The following is a 17,015-nucleotide window of genomic DNA, read 5'->3' on the forward strand; positions in this document are numbered from 1 at the left end:
CCCCTAATATGCATGCATGGACTCGGCCGTCAGCGAAGAGATGGGTCCATTTACTTGAAAGTGGGTAGAGAGGGTAGAATTGAGTTCGCCGCGAACATAGCGTTGCTTACAACATGAAAACTTTTTGTCTCTTCGCGAACAGAACGTCCACTCTATGCAACGCACCCCTGGTGTGACTGGTGCTGCGTGGAAAACGGCTGGAAGCCGTAGTGCCCGTAGGCCAGTCTGCTTGTCGGCGATTGACTGCGTATCAAAAGCCGAAACAGACAGGCAAAGACCATAAATCAAAAAGGCTGGTCGGCATAACCGGAAACCGGCGAAAGACTGAGAGTCAGACGCGGCGACAGACGGGCAAAGACCGTAGTCATAGTTGCCTGTGGCAGAAGGGTAATCGGGATAACCGGAAGCCGAAAACCCGACCGAACGGAAGTCGTCCTGCCTCACCTCATGCCTAGGCTGAAGGTGAAGGGAGGAAGAGTCGAAATCCGAAGCCACAGGAACAGAGAGTGCATTAATCGACACCGCGGACGGGTGGAACGACTGTTGCACAGGCTGAGGCTGAAAGCCTTGATGCCCGTAGGCCAGCCGTTGTTCCGAACTCCCTGAGGTACTCAAGTAACCGTCAGTGAGAGAAACGAAATTTCCGGTCGGAACCGGAAGTGCGGGCAGACGAGGCAGCCGGTGGCTGAAATGACTGCTGCACGGACTGTGGCCGGAAGCCAGTATGCCTGTAGGGCCAGTCCTAGATCCGACGCCGACGAGACAACACCGTGTGCTCGACCGGGTGGACCTGTACTTCCGGTAGAACCGGAAGCGCAGCTGCCATGATTGGCTGCTGACTCTGCCCCAAAACTCCTGTGAACCCGTGATGGCGAACACCAGCGAGAGAAGGGGCAGACAAACCTCAGCAGGTAGTGACCCTGCACTGGCTGTGTCTCCGAGGAGACGAGCGTATCCGAACTCCGCCCTGAGATGGGAGACGGTAGAGGCCGGCCAGAAAGAAACCTTTCTCCCGGAAGAGAGCGTCTTATTGTTTCATGAGAACATTCAGACAGGTTTGAGGAACCGGAAATGCTGGCAGCACTGGCGGGACCAAAAGATGAAGACGGAGCACCGGGGGAAAAAACCCTGGTAATCGTAGCTGCCGGCACCTTCAAAGACGCTAGAGAACTCCTATCCCCAACCGCAGGGGGAAGAGTGGAGCTGGAAGACGGCGTCGCCCTCTGCATCTCGGCTTGAACAAGATTGTGAATCTCTGGAATGAGAGAACTAAGCAAATTTGCCACAAGAGCACTGGACTCGGGTGGGGTAGTACAGCAGTCCCTCTCATGAACGGACACCCTTGGGCCATAGCAAAACTGTCCGTACATTGCAGGTGTCCGGTCACGGGAGGGGTGACCACACCACCCCCTCCCCCATACACTCACACAGAGACACACAAACAACAGGATTGAGTCTATGCTAATCACTTCTTGTGGCTACTAAACAATAAACTCCTAATACTTCTTTAAACGTTCTGTAAAAATGATTTGTATGAAAAGTGTTGAAAAGAAGAGATAAAATAAATCCTCAAGGCAGTGAACACACTCACCATGCACTGACATACGAAAGCAGCCACACAAACACTGAGATCGCTGAACATTATTGGAAGAAGAAGAAACACAGCACAGAGGAGCGTGTGCAGATGCTTTGCAAGAATAAGCTTGAAAACCAGTTTGAATAAATAGCAGCAGATAGAGCTGCATGTCATAATCATGTAATTTATTTTCATCTTGTCTGGCTTTATTGACTGCATGCCGATCATGTGGCATGGCAGTGACTTTTCACTCTTCAGTCGGAAATACACTACATAACACAGCTCCCACTCTCCCTCACTAATGCCTACCCCAAGCCGTGACAACTGATGCTTGGAAATTGTGTGGAAGAGTACACCTCTCTATTTCTCTCCAATGCTCTTCCTGCTGACAAGCAGTGACACCGGACACCCCACAGAGTTTAGCCAGCTACCCCTCCACCCCCCCCCCCACCCCACCCCCCTCTCTCTCTCACTCCCTCCCTCCAGCCATGTACTGTTGGGCTGTGGCCAGAGAGGTCAGCTCTAACTGTTCACTCAGAGCAAAACCAGTTGACTGTGTCGTAACTTTTGACACAGCAAGACAACTGAAGGGTTCACAGATTAGGCAACCGACTCACTGGTCAAGGCTGAGGGGAAACAAGAGTATCTTGTCAATGAAAGAGGTTACACACAGACACACGATGCTGAGAACTGTGGCCGGTTTTTCACTCTCTTTCGCTCAGGACCTTCATCGACTGTGGTTTCTGTTGTTTACGTCCAACAGACAAGAATAAAGAGCACAGTGCAGTTTCATATTGGCATCTTCGCATGTACTCCACTCCTGACCAAAACTACCCCCCCTTCTGATGGGTACAGGTGCACTCAAGTTACCAGTGACTGTCGTCACGCCATTGCGGCTGTGATCTTTGCACCAAGAGCCGGACTGCTCTGTTATCGATTTTGTTGTGGTGAAAATTTGACGATGGTCTGTCCGTACATTGGAGGTATGACCTGCTGTTGGGACCGAAAATGAGTGTCCGTGTCCACGTTTTGCAGGTGTCCGTTTAAGGGGGGGGCAAATATAGAAGGAAAACACTCCGTGCCGAGCAAATGTGTCCGTACATGTCAGGTGTCCGCTCACGCCGGGGGCCGTACATTGCAGGGACTGCTGTAGTGGACAAAACAGACGAAGTCCCAAAAGGGACGCTAAGTTCATTTGGCGAAAAAAATTGGGACTGAAAAAGACGTGTTATTAACAACGTCTGAAACAACAACAACGTAACAACAATGCCTCTCGGCAAGAACAAAGTTGCAAATCTCTGGAATGAGAAAACTAAGCAAATTCGCCACAAGAGCACAGGACTCATGTGGGGAAGCAGAGGGCAAAATAGACGAAGTCCCATACGCCGAGAGCAGTGTAGCGACGTCATCCGTTGATGCGTCTTCACTGAGTGTGAAAGGGTCAAGAGACTCTGTCAGTGCTCTCGAGAGAGCGCGAATGATGGTCTCAGAAATCAAAGAAAGTTCCATTGATGCCCGCCCTATCTCCTCGAGGGAGGAGATGGTGGCATCTGTGTACGTGATACCCGTGTCCATCCTAAGGGGCTTTAAGAGCAGCGGATTCAGTTCTGGTGGAATAGGGAGCACTGCTCTGGGTACCGCGTAAGTGCTCATAAGGTTTCTGGAACCTTTAGGCAAAAGCATTTTCTTCTGAACGGAGGCTGTGTAGGTCATTGCCTGTTCAGGTGACGCTAGCCATGTCTCGTCTGCTTCTGGTGCTTGCCTATGAGCGAGAAGTAGAGGCACTGATGTGGGGGCCAGTCCGCTGCCGGAAGGGGCAGGTCTGGCCAATACTTGAGACATGTGGTAAGCCACTGAGGGTGATTCTTCGAATCGAAAAATTCTACAATCCTTAGAATTCTGGAAATCGTCGGCCGCTGAAGGCGGACAAACCGCGGCGCCGTCCGACGAGGACGCACCTTCCGGAAAGTATCTGGAAGTCACTTCTGCGGCTGCCTCTAGCGCAAGTCTGAGCTTGGCCGGGAGTGTGACTCGAGTCTGTTCATCTGCTTTCGATTCTATGTCGAATGCTGATGATGATTCGTTGTACCCCTGGGAATTGCCAGGAAATACCGAAGGATGGACAGGGTTATGACCATTAGCGTTGTTTTCTGTTGGGCATGGTTGATCGAAGGTGCTGGGAACTGGAAATCCTGTCGGTCTGAAACTGTCTTCGAACACTTCTTGCCTCGGCAGAGGAAGTTGATAGGAAGACATAGTGGCGAGTACACATTAGCCGGAAGCTGTTGTGCCTGACCTTGCTGCATGGACTGTGGCCGGAAGCCATGTTGCCCAAAGGTTGCTTGTCCAAATTCCGAGCTCCCAGAAGAGACACCTTGATGTCCGACAGAGAGAGGAATAACGTTACCGTGCGCATAGTGTTTGCACTCTGATCATGCTCCCGAAGGAGCTTGCTTATCCAGTCCACCTCCTTGAAGGTGGGGTGGTAGAGGTCGATCAGGAAGAGACCCAACTCCCGAAAGAGAATGCCTAATCGTGTGACTTACGGCACTACCCGGGAAATGCACACTGTAAGGCAGGTCTGAAGATTGTGACAGAAGTCTATCGCCAAACGAAAGGCCGGAAGCGCCGGCCATCGTGGAGATGCTGGAAGTGACGTCTCGAGAGGTAATGGTGGCGGAGGGAGGTGGAAACCTCAAAGACGCCAACGAACCCTTATCTCCGACCGCTGGAGGAAGGAGAAAATTGCTGGTCGTAGACGACCTCTGCATCTCTTGACTGACCAAGTTGCGAATCTCTGGAATAAGAGAGGACAAAGGACAAAACCAGAGAAATATTCACTGGGGGTGTCATGGCGGACAAAACTGAAATGGTCTCCGAGGAGACGCTAGGTTCGTCTGGAGACGAGGTAGGTACAGAAAAAGACGTTTTGTTTACAGTGTCAGTGACATGAACAATTGTATCGCTAGTCTTTTTAGATTTATTTTTTTACCTCTGCCTGCTTCGTAATGCGATGTTTGCCTTTGTCTGCGTCAAGCCATGCTGACGAAAAAGTTGTTTTGCTATCTGAAGGTAGCACAGAAGTTAAGTTCCATGCCGAAATTCTGTAAATGGCAAACGTATAATCAACAAAAATAATTATTGAATGATCTCACCAAACTGGAGAGAGGGTTGACCGGTGGTGACAGGTGAAAACCTTCCTCACGGAGAGCGCTGAAAAACATGTCTGCTCTCTATAGCTGAAAATGTCAGTATGACAAGTCCACGTGTAAGCAACTGGTAGTTGCGTCACACACTCTAAATGGGAGGTAACCCTCATAGACCTAGCCCAAGCTAAGTGTCTTTTTTGATGAGACTACTTCCCTTTTTTGACGGCAAGAGCGTATTTTTCAAGCTTTAAGCATCTAAAACTGAGTCGATGCTTATATGTGATTCGGAGTAAGAATATGTAATTTAATGCCCCCTGAAATCTAGTTTTTAATTGAGTATTCTGATTATGTATGCAATGCTCATAAGTTTTTCATTTTATATGCATGTGTTAAGTGAATCTGAATGCGTACTTCCTCGACCCCCTCTCCCTTCTTCTTGAAACTAAACTGCCTGTTTATGCCCCTGCTTAACAATGTATTGCTGCCAATTTTTTGTTTGTTGTTTGTTTTTGTTTTAGACTTGCCGTCTGATGAGATTAGCCTATAACCTTTATCCTTGTGTAATAAAGTTCTGAGTTCTGAGTTATCTCTCTCTCTCTCCAGCACTTGCTTCCACAATCTTTCATCCACAATTTTTCAATTCATCATTTCAGGAGTTAAATTCTCAAATAAATGTAGAATCATAGCTTGAATTAAAACAGAAACAAGTTACACGTTATTTTGTTCCGCTTGCTAACTTTCAAAAGGACACATTGCAAAACAGGACTGGTCATACACCATAAATGCAAGTGTTCTGTACCAGAAGGCCACCGAGTCCATGGAAGTCACGGGACTATATCTCACTGGTCGCTTTTTGTGTGTTTTGGAAACAATATGCTTTTGTGCAAGCGTTTTCAAGATGATGGACGAAATGTCAGCCAATAAGGGATGCGATCAAAGTTTGACAGACGAAACAGGCAGTGATCATCAGCAAAGAAATGTGTGACATTTTTGTTTTCTGAGCACTAGCACTAGCATTGATCTCCTCATGCGGTTTCTTACGCACGGCGGTAAAATAGTCACAGCGAAACACGCTACTGAAGTCTCCATACGCACAAATTGTGGCAACAGAGATGTAACTGGAAGCGATATTTTCACCTCCACACAAAAGAGTGTCAAAACTTGGATCGGACACGCTAGTCCGTGAAACATTCTACTGAGCAAAACCAACCAATATGATTTTGTCTCCAATTTTTTTTTTCACAAATTGAATTTTTTTTTAAACAAAATTTCCGGCTGAGGACATTTTCAAAAATCGGAATTCTGGCTCCCAGCCAGAAGAGTGGCAACCATCCATATCACAAAAATGTGATAAGAGTGTGTGTGTACCTCCACCAGCCTTTCCCGACGACGAATGCGAATGCGTTGTTTGAGTTCATTGATCTCCTCATCTGACTCCTCCTCTTCTGACACATTTTCTGCAAGGGAGTACTTGCGTAATGATGTCTCCCACTTCATCTGTTCAAACACGCTGATCAGGACATCTGAGATCCCAAAGTGAGCATTTTCCTAAAAGTAGATGTTCACAATCATTATTCAACAATAACAGACAAATTCCAAAAATAACTCTGTCAAGTTTGTATAGGTTGTGAAAGAGTGAATACTCTTGCTTTTACTCGGACAAACATTGGAGGGGCCAAATACTAGCGAGGGGTGTGACGGAAACACGTGGACAGGACCACGAGTGAATCTATTTGTCAGAGGAAAAGCGAGGGTATTCACTATTTTTACAACCCATACAAACCCGATGGAGTTCCCTGAAAATCTTCCATTACAGTGGACCTAAACAAAAAGAAGAGAAAAACAGGTTTTAAAATAGAGGGAGTCTTAAAATGGGGGTTAATTGACAGATTATGAAACAAAAAATCTGAGAAGACAGGGTTTTAAAAGTGAGGGACTTGTCTTCAGGGTGTCTTAAAAGGGTCCCGGGTTTCACTGTAATTATGGGCGGGGATGTAGCTCAGTCGGTAGCGCGCTGGATTTGTATCCAGTTGGCCGCTGTCAGCGTGAGTTCATCCCCACGTTCGGCGAGAGATTTATTTCTCAGAGTCAACTTTGTGTGCAGACTCTCCTCGGTGTCCGAACACCCCCGTGTGTACACGCAAACACAAGACCAAGTGCGCACGAAAAAGATCCTGTAATCCATGTTCGGTGGGTTATAGAAACACGAAAATACCCAGCATGCTTCCTCCGAAAGCGGCGTATGGCTGCCTAAATGGCGGGGTAAAAACGGTCATACACGTAAAAGCCGTGGGAGTTTCAGCCCATGAACGAACAAACAAACAAACAAACTGTAATTATGCTTACAGCCTGTCAAAAGCCTGTCTCAAATTGCCCCTTATGGTACATACTTTGGTTTGGGGCAGGGAACAATGTGGTTTTGGCAATGTACTCAAAAAGACTATATTATGCTTGGGGGTAAATTACAGAGGTGTGTTAACATTGCAGTTAAGTTGAACAAACAGCACATACCTTTTCCAGTAATGCACAGTAGTTGAAGTCTTGTTCTGATAAATAGGACATGAGGCTCTGTCCCTTGGCTGGAGGTTGGAATAGGCTGTCTCCCCTGTGAAGGCTCACTGTCGAAAGATGCATGATTTTTTTCACATATATAGTTTCAAACAGGCTTTAAGCAAATACCCAGGCAAGCAGAACCACACAGAAACAAACGCAGACCCAGACCATACACAAGTGTTCCACATCATGTAAAAAATCAGTGATATAGAACCTCTTGATGCCAAAAATAATGTAAAAACAAGTTTGGCAAGGTGTAAAAATTTTATTCAGGAGGACTATGAAGACAAGAGCGTTTATGCATAGGAGGCATGCAGCTTTCAAGACCAATGAAGCCCACTGAGAGTGTAAAACACACAACAAACTATATAATTGTCTCCTTTACCATTTTAGATGCAATGAATAGCTTTTTAACGCAAATAAAAAACATTTTTGTTTCTTTTTTTCTGGTACAGATTACTGTTTAATTCAGAAGTACTTTAACTTTTTCATTGTCTATGGGACATCAGCTGATGTGCTTCATGGGCAAGAAACCTTTCAATAAACCACCAAAGAACATTCACAACAAGAAGAAACAAGTTGCGTGAAGCGATATAGAAACACTTAGTCAATCTGTCGGCATCACACTAAAAGATCAACACCAAAAACCAGTCTTCCCTGAGACTACCGGTACATTCAGATAGTCTCTGTGAACCACACCCAAAGACCGGGTCACGCTCGCCTCCGGGAAGTCATGTGAACATAGTACACCTATTTTCTTTCATTCTTGAGCACATTTTAAAAGTAAACATTTCATATCTATATATTTTTTAATTCACGAGAAGATGTTAGATGAGGAATACAATGCAATCATTTTTAAATCTGTCAGTGAGAATTTGATTTTAATGACATGTAGTCATGTGAACATACTACACCTATTTTCTTTCATTCTTGAGCACATTTTAAAAGTAAACATTTCATATCTATATATTTTTTAATTCACGAGAAGATGTTAGATGAGGAATACAATGCAATCATTTTTAAATCTGTCAGTGAGAATTTGATTTTAATGACAACTTTAATGAGCAAACTTATTAACTAACTGTTAAGCTTCCAAGCTGAAATGTAATCTTTCTTTCTTTCTTTCTTTATTTGGTGTTTAACGTCGTTTTCAACCATTCAAGGTTATGAAATGTAATCCAATAGTCTGGCCTTCATAGAAGATTGCTTGACCAAAATTTCAGTCAATTTGGTAAACAAAATTAGGGCGTGACAGTGCTGCCTAAACTGTCACTAAAAGTCGGATATGAAGTCATCAAAGACATTTATCGAAAAAAGGAAAAAACAGTCTGGGGAATCATACCCAGGAACTCTCATGTGAAGTTTCATGAAGATCGCTCAAGTATAAAGTTTTCTCAGAATCGCTCTACACACACACAAACACACACACACACACACACACACACACACAGATACACCACAACCCTCGTCTCGATTCCCAGTCTATATTAAAACATTTAGTTAAAACTTGACTAAATGTAAAAACAAACAATGTGTGTGGGTGTGTGTGTGTGTGTGTGTGTGTGTGTGTGTGTGTGTGTGTGTGTGTGTGTGTGTGTGTGTGTGTGTGTGTGTGTGTGTGTGTGCCATTGGCTTCCCGTGGAAGCCAGGGTGGAGTACAAAATTACATTCATGTCTCTCTTTTAGGCACTTTGATAACACCCTTCCCTCATACCTATCCTCAGTACTGAACATCTACGAACCCTCTCGCTCTCTCAGGTCCAGCTCTGAAAAGCTCCTCAAAGTACCAAAATCTAAACTGGAAACGTACGGAAAGAAATCCTTTAAGTATTGTTGAGGAGATAATTTTTTGTTGTTGTTTTGTTTGTTTGCTTAACGCCCAGCCGACCATGAAGGGCCATATCAGGGCGGTGCTGCTTTGACATATAACGTGCGCCACACACAAGACAGAAGTCGCAGCACAGGCTTCATGTCTCACCCAGTCACATTATTCTGACACCGGACCAACCAGTCCTAGCACTAACCCCATAATGCCAGACGCCAGGCGGAGCAGCCACTAGATTGCCAATTTCAAAGTCTTTGGTATGACCCGGCCGGGGTTCGAACCCACGACCTCCCGATCACGGGGCGGACGCCTTACCACTAGGCCAACCGTGCCGGTGAGGAGATAATGGCTGCTAGACTATTAGGTAGTATGCTAACGAATAATTCCTCTTGGTTAATTATGTATGCGGACATGCGTATAAATAATGTATCTTCTTTTTCCTGTCTACACACGATGTCGGCTGTCCTTCTGTACAATTGACATATTGAATAATCTGCATCCATCTGGTAAATTGCCTAAACGAACCTTGACCAACCCGTTACATGGTGGCACTCTGTTCTGGTAAACTAGATCTGGACGTGATGGCATTTAAATCTCCATCGAATTTTCCATTCGACAACCCATCGGCATGGCCAGATTGGTAACAGTGATTTCTTCGCCACAGATTCGCATCGAAGCTGAACAATGAAGTGTAGATGAGTACAAGTTAGTAGTCTCATATAATCAATGGGGAGTGATGCAGAGAAGATACTAGCCCAGTTTAACCTCTCTGAAGAGGATGGGGGAAAATTTGACATTGTTCTTGCTTGTTTGGACATGCACTTTGCACCAAAGCGAAGCGTGATTCGAGAGAGAGCAAAATTCTACAGAAGAGACCAGAAGGAAGGAGAAAGAGTGGAACTGGAACAGTACGTGTGTACATTGTTTGATTTGGCACAGTATGCTGATTTTGAAAACAAAGATGACACAATCAGAGACAGGCTCGTTCTCGGGTGCAACGATAGTGAATGTTCAGAGAAACTTCAACTTCAAAGCGACCTGACTCTAGAAAAAGCAGTGACATTTGCTAGACAGCAAGTGAAATCAGCAAAGAGGTCAAACAGCAATTAAAAGTGCATCGCTCAACGCGGCCTCTTTTAAGTACAAAAGATGACTGGCGGCAACTGTCGCGCGTGTAGCAAGTGCGGCGGAACACACCAAAGGGGACAGTGTCCAGCACATGGAATTAAGAGATGTAACAAGTGTCATAAACTCTCACATTTTGCTCGTGTGTGTAAAAGCAAAAGTGTGAACAAGGTTAATTCAGCACCAGCAAACAATGTACCACAGGTGACTGAAGAGACATTTTTTGTTGATTCTGTGGACAATGGTGAAGAACCATCAGGAGAGTCGATATCAAAATAGACACCGGTGCAGATGTGAACATCGTGAGCAAGCGAACCTGGAGCTTTTTGGGAAAGCCGAAACTACAGCCAATTGTGAGACTGTAAGACTGATAAGCCCAGGTCAGGTAAACTGAACGTCATGGGAAGTTTTCAGTTGATAGTGTCAGACCTGCCTGTCAAGGTGTACGTCATCGACAATGAAACAATGACAACCTTCTGAGCAGAAAGACGGCAAACTCCATGGGTTTTGTGAAAAGACTGAACAGTGTGAACTTCGGTGAAGTGAAGTGTACACCAGTCAAGATAAAGCTGAGAGAAGGAGCAGTTCCTTACTCCTTTCCGGTGGCACGACGCATTCCTATTCCTCTCATGGACAAAGTGAAGGAGGAATTGAAGAGAATGAGAGAAGGAAATGTCATCGAGGATATCACAGAGCCTACAGAATGGGTAGTGCCTATCGTACCGGTAGTGAAACCGAATGGCAAGATTAGAATCTGTGTTGATCTGAAGAAGTTGAACCAGGCTGTTGAGCGTGAACGCTACATGATGCCGACAGTAGACAACGTCATACACCAGCTACATGATGCCGACAGTAGACAACGTCATACACCAGCTACATGATGCCGACAGTAGACAACGTCATACACCAGCTACATGATGCCGACAGTAGACAACGTCATACACCAGCTACATGATGCCGACAGTATAGACAACGTCATACACCAGCTACATGATGCCGACAGTAGACAACGTCATACACCAGCTACGTGGATCATCATTGTTCTCGAAGCTCAACGCTGCATCGGGATTCTGGCATCTTTGATCCAGCTAAACCAATGACGGTGAGCGCTGACGCAAGCAGTTACGGACTAAGCGCAGTGTTGTTGCAGGAACTAGAAGAGGGACTTCGTCCAGTGGCTTTCTGTTCCAGAACTCTCACAAAAGAACATTACGCTCAGATAGAGAAGGAGTGTCTTGCGACAGTGTGGGCGTGTGAGAAATTCGAGAGATACCTGGTAGGCCTCGAGACATTTGTATTGTGCACAGATCACAAACCCCTGATACCCTTGATTAACACAAGGACTTAACGGATACGTCATTGCGTTGCCAACGCATGTTGATGCGTTTGATGCGATTCAAACCCGAACCCAGATACAACCCTGGTAAGGAGATGTTTGTGGCGGACACACTTTCACATAGTCCCTTGACGGGACGCAACACTTCTCTTCGACAAGAAGAACTACAGAACGATGTAGAAGCTTACGTCGCCACAGTCGCATCCTCATGGCCAATGTCGGACCGCAGGCTTGAGCAGATTCGGGCAGAGACTCTCAAAGACGTCAACCTGAAAACAGCGCTCGAGGACACCGAGACTGGGTGGCCGCGGTACAAAGAAGATGTGAAGCTAGCAGCCAGAGATTTGTTTGCAGTGAGAGGAGAACTTACTGTAAACAACGGACTACTCATCAAAGGCGACAGAATCGTGATTCCCTTCAGCATGAGGAAAGACATACTGGAACACATCCATGATGGACATCAAGGTGTGAACAAGTGCAGAGAGCGAGCCAACCAATGTGTGTGGTACTGGCTTTCCATCAGTAAGGACATACAGGATCGGGTTGGCTAAGTCCAACTTCTGCACCGAGCGCCTACCCACTCAGCGTTCAGAACCATTGATTCTGTCAGCTCTGCCAGAGAGACCATTCCAGAAAGTGGGAACTGACTTGATGGAACTGAATGGACAGAACTACCTAGTCGTGATGGACTATTATTCCAGATACCTGGATGTAGCTTACCTACCAGATACAACGTCCAGAACAGTGATTCTGAAGCTCAAGAACATTTTCGCTCTTCATGGCATGGGATTCCAGAGACTCTTGTATCAGACAATGGTACACAGTTTACCTCAGCTGAGTTTCAAGCATTTTCAAGAGACTTGCGTTTCAAGCACGTAACGTCCAACCCTCACTATCCTCAGGCAAACGGCGAGGCGGAAAGCGCGATGAAAATCGCGAAAAGGATTCTCTGCCAAGACGACATTTTCTTGGGACTGTTGGTGTATCGTTCAACACCGATACCTGCCCTTGGAGCAAGTCCAGCAGAACTAATTAGCGTTTGGAAGACGACTTCGAAACACCCTGCCATGTCTTCCTGAGAACTTAAAACCGAAGAACATCAACCGAGACGAACTACAACAACGTGACGAAGCAGGCATTTGACAGGCACCACGGGGTACAGTCGCTTTCACCTCTACAGCCAGGCGACCCAAGTTTTTGTCAAGTGTGATGGTGAGAAGGTGTGGAAACTACCAGCTGAGGTGCGAGAGCAGTGCGCACTAAGATTCTACATCGCCCGTACACCTACTGGGGACCGAAGACGCAACTGGAAACATCTTCATCTTCGTCCGGTGGCTCCAGCTCCAGCCAGCAAAGAAGCCGATCCAGTACTGGAAGCGGGGCAGACACCGTTCCAGTTGTTGGTCCTGATCCTCCTTAGGATAGCAGTGTGGATACCGAGGACAGTACTCCGACACCCAGAGACTAACACCCAGAGACTAAGTATCGGAACGTACCGAAAAATAATATTTCGGATTCGTTTTCTTTCGTTAAAGTTCATGAATGCTATTCATCTATGAAGAGGCCAAGACTATAGTCAAAGAGAAGCAGAAGAGAAGACGGCTCCACCAACACCCAGACTACAACAAAAAGGATGCCTACTACCTCCTACCCAGAGATGACCAAGTGGTCATTGTGAGACTGAGAACAGGCCATTGCAGACTCAAACATCACCTATATACCAAATTCCACATTGGTGATTCTGCATCGTGCCCCTGTGGCACATCTCCAATGACAGTGGAACACTTCCTGCAGGACTGTCCAACACACCAAAACTTGCGAGCAGAGACCTGGCCTGCTGACACACCGATGGGGGACAAACTCTATGGACCCATGGAGAGCCTCCGGCGTACAGCAGCCTTCATCAGGGCCTCCGGAGTTGCTGTCTGAGCGAACGACGAAGAAGAAGAAGAAGAAAAATGCTATTCAGTGAAGATAGGCAACAGTGTGTTCATTTGACAGACGGTAATCGGAAACAGTGGTATCGAACATTGTGAACGAGATCAAATGCAAAGAATCAGAACATTACCGCGAACAGACACAAGTTAAAAGAATCAGAACAATATGTTAACCGCTTTGGTATTTTGAATTTGAATTTATTTCGGAAAAGTTACATGTCCTAGTATTCATAAAGTTAAAGATGATTTCTTTAATTCCTTTTGTAAAAAGGGGAGATGTTGAGGAGATAACTGCTGCTATTCTATTAGGTAGTATGCTAAAGAATAATTCCCCTTGGTTAATTATGTATCCGGACATGCGTATGAATAAAGTATCTTCCTTTTCCTGTCTACATACGATGTTGGCTGTCCTTCTGAACGATTGACTATAATCTGTATCCATCTGGTAAATTGCCTAAACGAACCTAGACCAACCAGTTACAAGTATCAAGCCCCTTCTGTTTGGAATTCACTGCCCGCTGACCTCCGCAATTGCTCTTCCCTGTCACAGTTCAAATCAAAACTAAAAACACACCTTTTTCGCAAACATTTACCATAAAATACACTTTCAAGCCTGGTCCGTACCTGATGGCCATTTATGCCCCATGTACTGTACATAGTTTTTCACGTACGTGTGTTGTACGCGCGCGCGTGTGAGTGCGTATGTTTGTGATAATGTATTATTGTGCAATGTGTATTATATAGTGCGTGTGTGTGTCCGTGCATGTGTTTGTGATAATGTTTTATAGTGCAATGTGTTATTCATTGATATGTGTGTGATTGCACTATAAATAATGTTATGTTGTTGTATTTTCTTCCAATGATTGTACAGTGCTTTGAGCAGGGTTTAACCCTGGATACATGCACTTTTTAAATATCATGAAATATTATTATTATTTAAGTTATTGAAACATCCCAGTGCACTAAGGGATTTATAGAGCAAATCGAGAAAATTCATTATTGAACGAAGCGCATAGCGCTGAGTTCAATAATTATTTTCAAGATTTGCTCTATAAATCCCTTAGTGCACTGGGATTGTTTCAATAACAATATTGTCAGTACCGCCAGAGAAAAAAGAAGATTCAAAACGCATATTTTGCAACGCGCATTTGGATCGGCGTAACTGTGTGGTCAGGTTTGTGTCAGATCTACTTTTGTGTGGGCTGTCTCAAGTGTGTCGTGCTTTCGTCACACGCAAACTCTTGTTTTAATTTCTGTTGGTAAATTCCAGTGTAGCGTTAAGCTAAAAAGTGATGATCTTTCATAGAGACCTCATTTAAACTCGGAGAAAGGACTGTGCTCTTAGTTATTTGCGATTCGAAACCTTCATCGAGCTTCGACAGATTGACTGTGCAGAGTGTTGCCCCTTGAATTGACTCCAAGGCCACGGCTAGCACATTTTCAAAGTAAATGTGGTATGTTTCTTGTGTTGTATCTTCACTCATCGGGGAGACTGGTACTATATATGAACCGTAAGAATGCTGTGAACCCTACACGTATTATGTCCCCATCGTTTGTTTGTTCACATTTGCCCAACATGTTAATTTGCTGCGGGGTTTATGTCGTCTGCTGGGCGGCTAGGGCAATCGAACCACTGCACTGCAGTCTCATTTCAAAAACAACAATTGCTCGTCTGCACGCATGAGGCAGGCTGGTAATAAGTTTTATACATGGTAAGAACGTTCTTAACCCTGCACGTTTTCGATTCCGATTGTTGTTGCCTTGAAATAATAATTCGGAAACCATTCATTCACTGAACTGATGCAGTCGTTATTTCAGTGTAGTCTACTATAACAGAGTCGACTTCCAAATGCTGGTCTAGCTGGTACGTTATCGGAATAACACTTGTGTTTTCTGTTTGCCGCTGGGAATTTTATACTAACTCATCATTTAGTAATGTGGTTAATAAGCTACATGCCACTAACACGGCATATGAGAAGAATCTTTGCAAGTCAAAACGAGAAGAGACCATTTGTGGAAGAGATACAGCCGCTTCTATTTTTAGATCAGTGGGCTTAACTGTGGCACAGGCGCCTGCGATCTGTCAGAGAAAAAACCTTCTGCTTTGAGCCGCAGGAAATGTATGGTTATTTTTTGGTAAAGTGGAGAATATAAGCTACATGTCATTAATTAATTCTGAGGATGAGAGTTCTTTCTTTCTTTCTTTATTTGGTGTTTAACGTCGTTTTCAACCACGAAGGTTATATCGCGACGGGGAAAGGGGGGGGGGGGGGGGGGGGAGATGGGATAGAGCCACTTGTTAATTGTTTCTTGTTCACAAAAGCACTAATCAAACAAGAAGAGCAAACGCTCGATCGAGTCACTTTCGCAGTTCTGAATATTATATGAGGCATCAGATGGACAGGAAGAAATTGCTATTCACAACACAATGAGTCACGTTCACATAAAATTTGAGCCCGGTCACTTTTATAGTTTCCGAGAAAAGCCCAACGTTAAGTTGTGTGTTGCCGAACAGAAAAGGCTAGTTATCTCCCTTGTTTTTCTGATAACGTTCGTAAAAGGCTACAGATGTAAATACTTTGATGTAAAGAATAATCCTACAAAGTTTCAATCACATCCGATGAACTTTGTCAAAGATATAAAATGTCTAATTTTTCCTTTGACGCTGACCTGTGACCTTGAAAAAGGTCAAAGGTCAACGAAACCATCGTTAAAGTGTAGAGGTCATTGGAGGTCACGACTAAACAAAATATGAGCCCGATCGCTTTGATAGTTTCCGAGAAAAGTCCAACGTTAAGGTGGTGTCTACGGACGGCCGGCTGGACGGCCGGCCGGACAGACTAACACTGACCGATTACATAGAGTCACTTTTTCTCAAGTGACTCAAAAATTGCTCCAGGGGCTTGCAACGTAGTACAATATATGACCTTACTGGGAGAATGCAAGTTTCCAGTACAAAGGACTTAACATTTCTTACATACTGCTTGACTAAAATCTTTGTATATTCTATACAAGAAACACTTAACAAGGGTAAAAGGAGAAACAGAATCCGTTAGTCGCCTCTTACGACATGCTGGGGAGCATCGGGTAAATTCTTCCCCCTAACCCGCGGGGGGTGAGGATGAGAGTACAGTCTCACTTTGGCAAAGGGCGTAAGAATACGCTCTGTGGAAAAGTTAGCGCACTCCAAGAGTGCGCTAACAGATTTAAGCGCATCGCCATTAGCCAATCAACTGGACAAAGCAGCATTTGGAAGTCGACTGATTCAATAGACTGTCTCACTCGAAAATGTAGCAGACGACACCATCAGTTCAGGACTGAAATGAACAATTTTCGCATATTTCAAGACAACTACGATGTAAACAGAACACGCGAAGGCTTCAAAACATTCTTACCATGTAATCATAGCACCAACCTCCCAGATGAATGAAGCTACATTGCGAGAAATAACATGCCAACTTTATTTTTTTGCGAATGAGGGAACCAACGTGTCACTTTGAGTCGTTTGACATCA

General features: G+C 45.0%; 1 protein-coding gene across 9 annotated transcripts in view; it reads right to left on the minus strand.

Moving 5' to 3' along the window:
- The window catches only part of LOC138983687 (run domain Beclin-1-interacting and cysteine-rich domain-containing protein-like), a 220,106-nt gene that overhangs the window by 139,727 nt on the left and 63,364 nt on the right, over positions 1-17,015 (minus strand). For all 9 annotated transcript variants that reach the window (XM_070356975.1, XM_070356968.1, XM_070356972.1 and 6 more), the window contains 2 exons: positions 7,237-7,343; positions 6,094-6,273 (listed from right to left, as the gene is read on the minus strand). In XM_070356975.1, coding sequence (XP_070213076.1) covers positions 6,094-6,273; positions 7,237-7,343 — 287 coding nt within the window. The remainder of the gene's footprint in view (positions 1-6,093; positions 6,274-7,236; positions 7,344-17,015) is intronic.

This window comes from Littorina saxatilis, linkage group LG13, assembly GCF_037325665.1.
Source record: "Littorina saxatilis isolate snail1 linkage group LG13, US_GU_Lsax_2.0, whole genome shotgun sequence".
Taxonomy (NCBI): Eukaryota; Metazoa; Mollusca; class Gastropoda; order Littorinimorpha; family Littorinidae; genus Littorina; species Littorina saxatilis.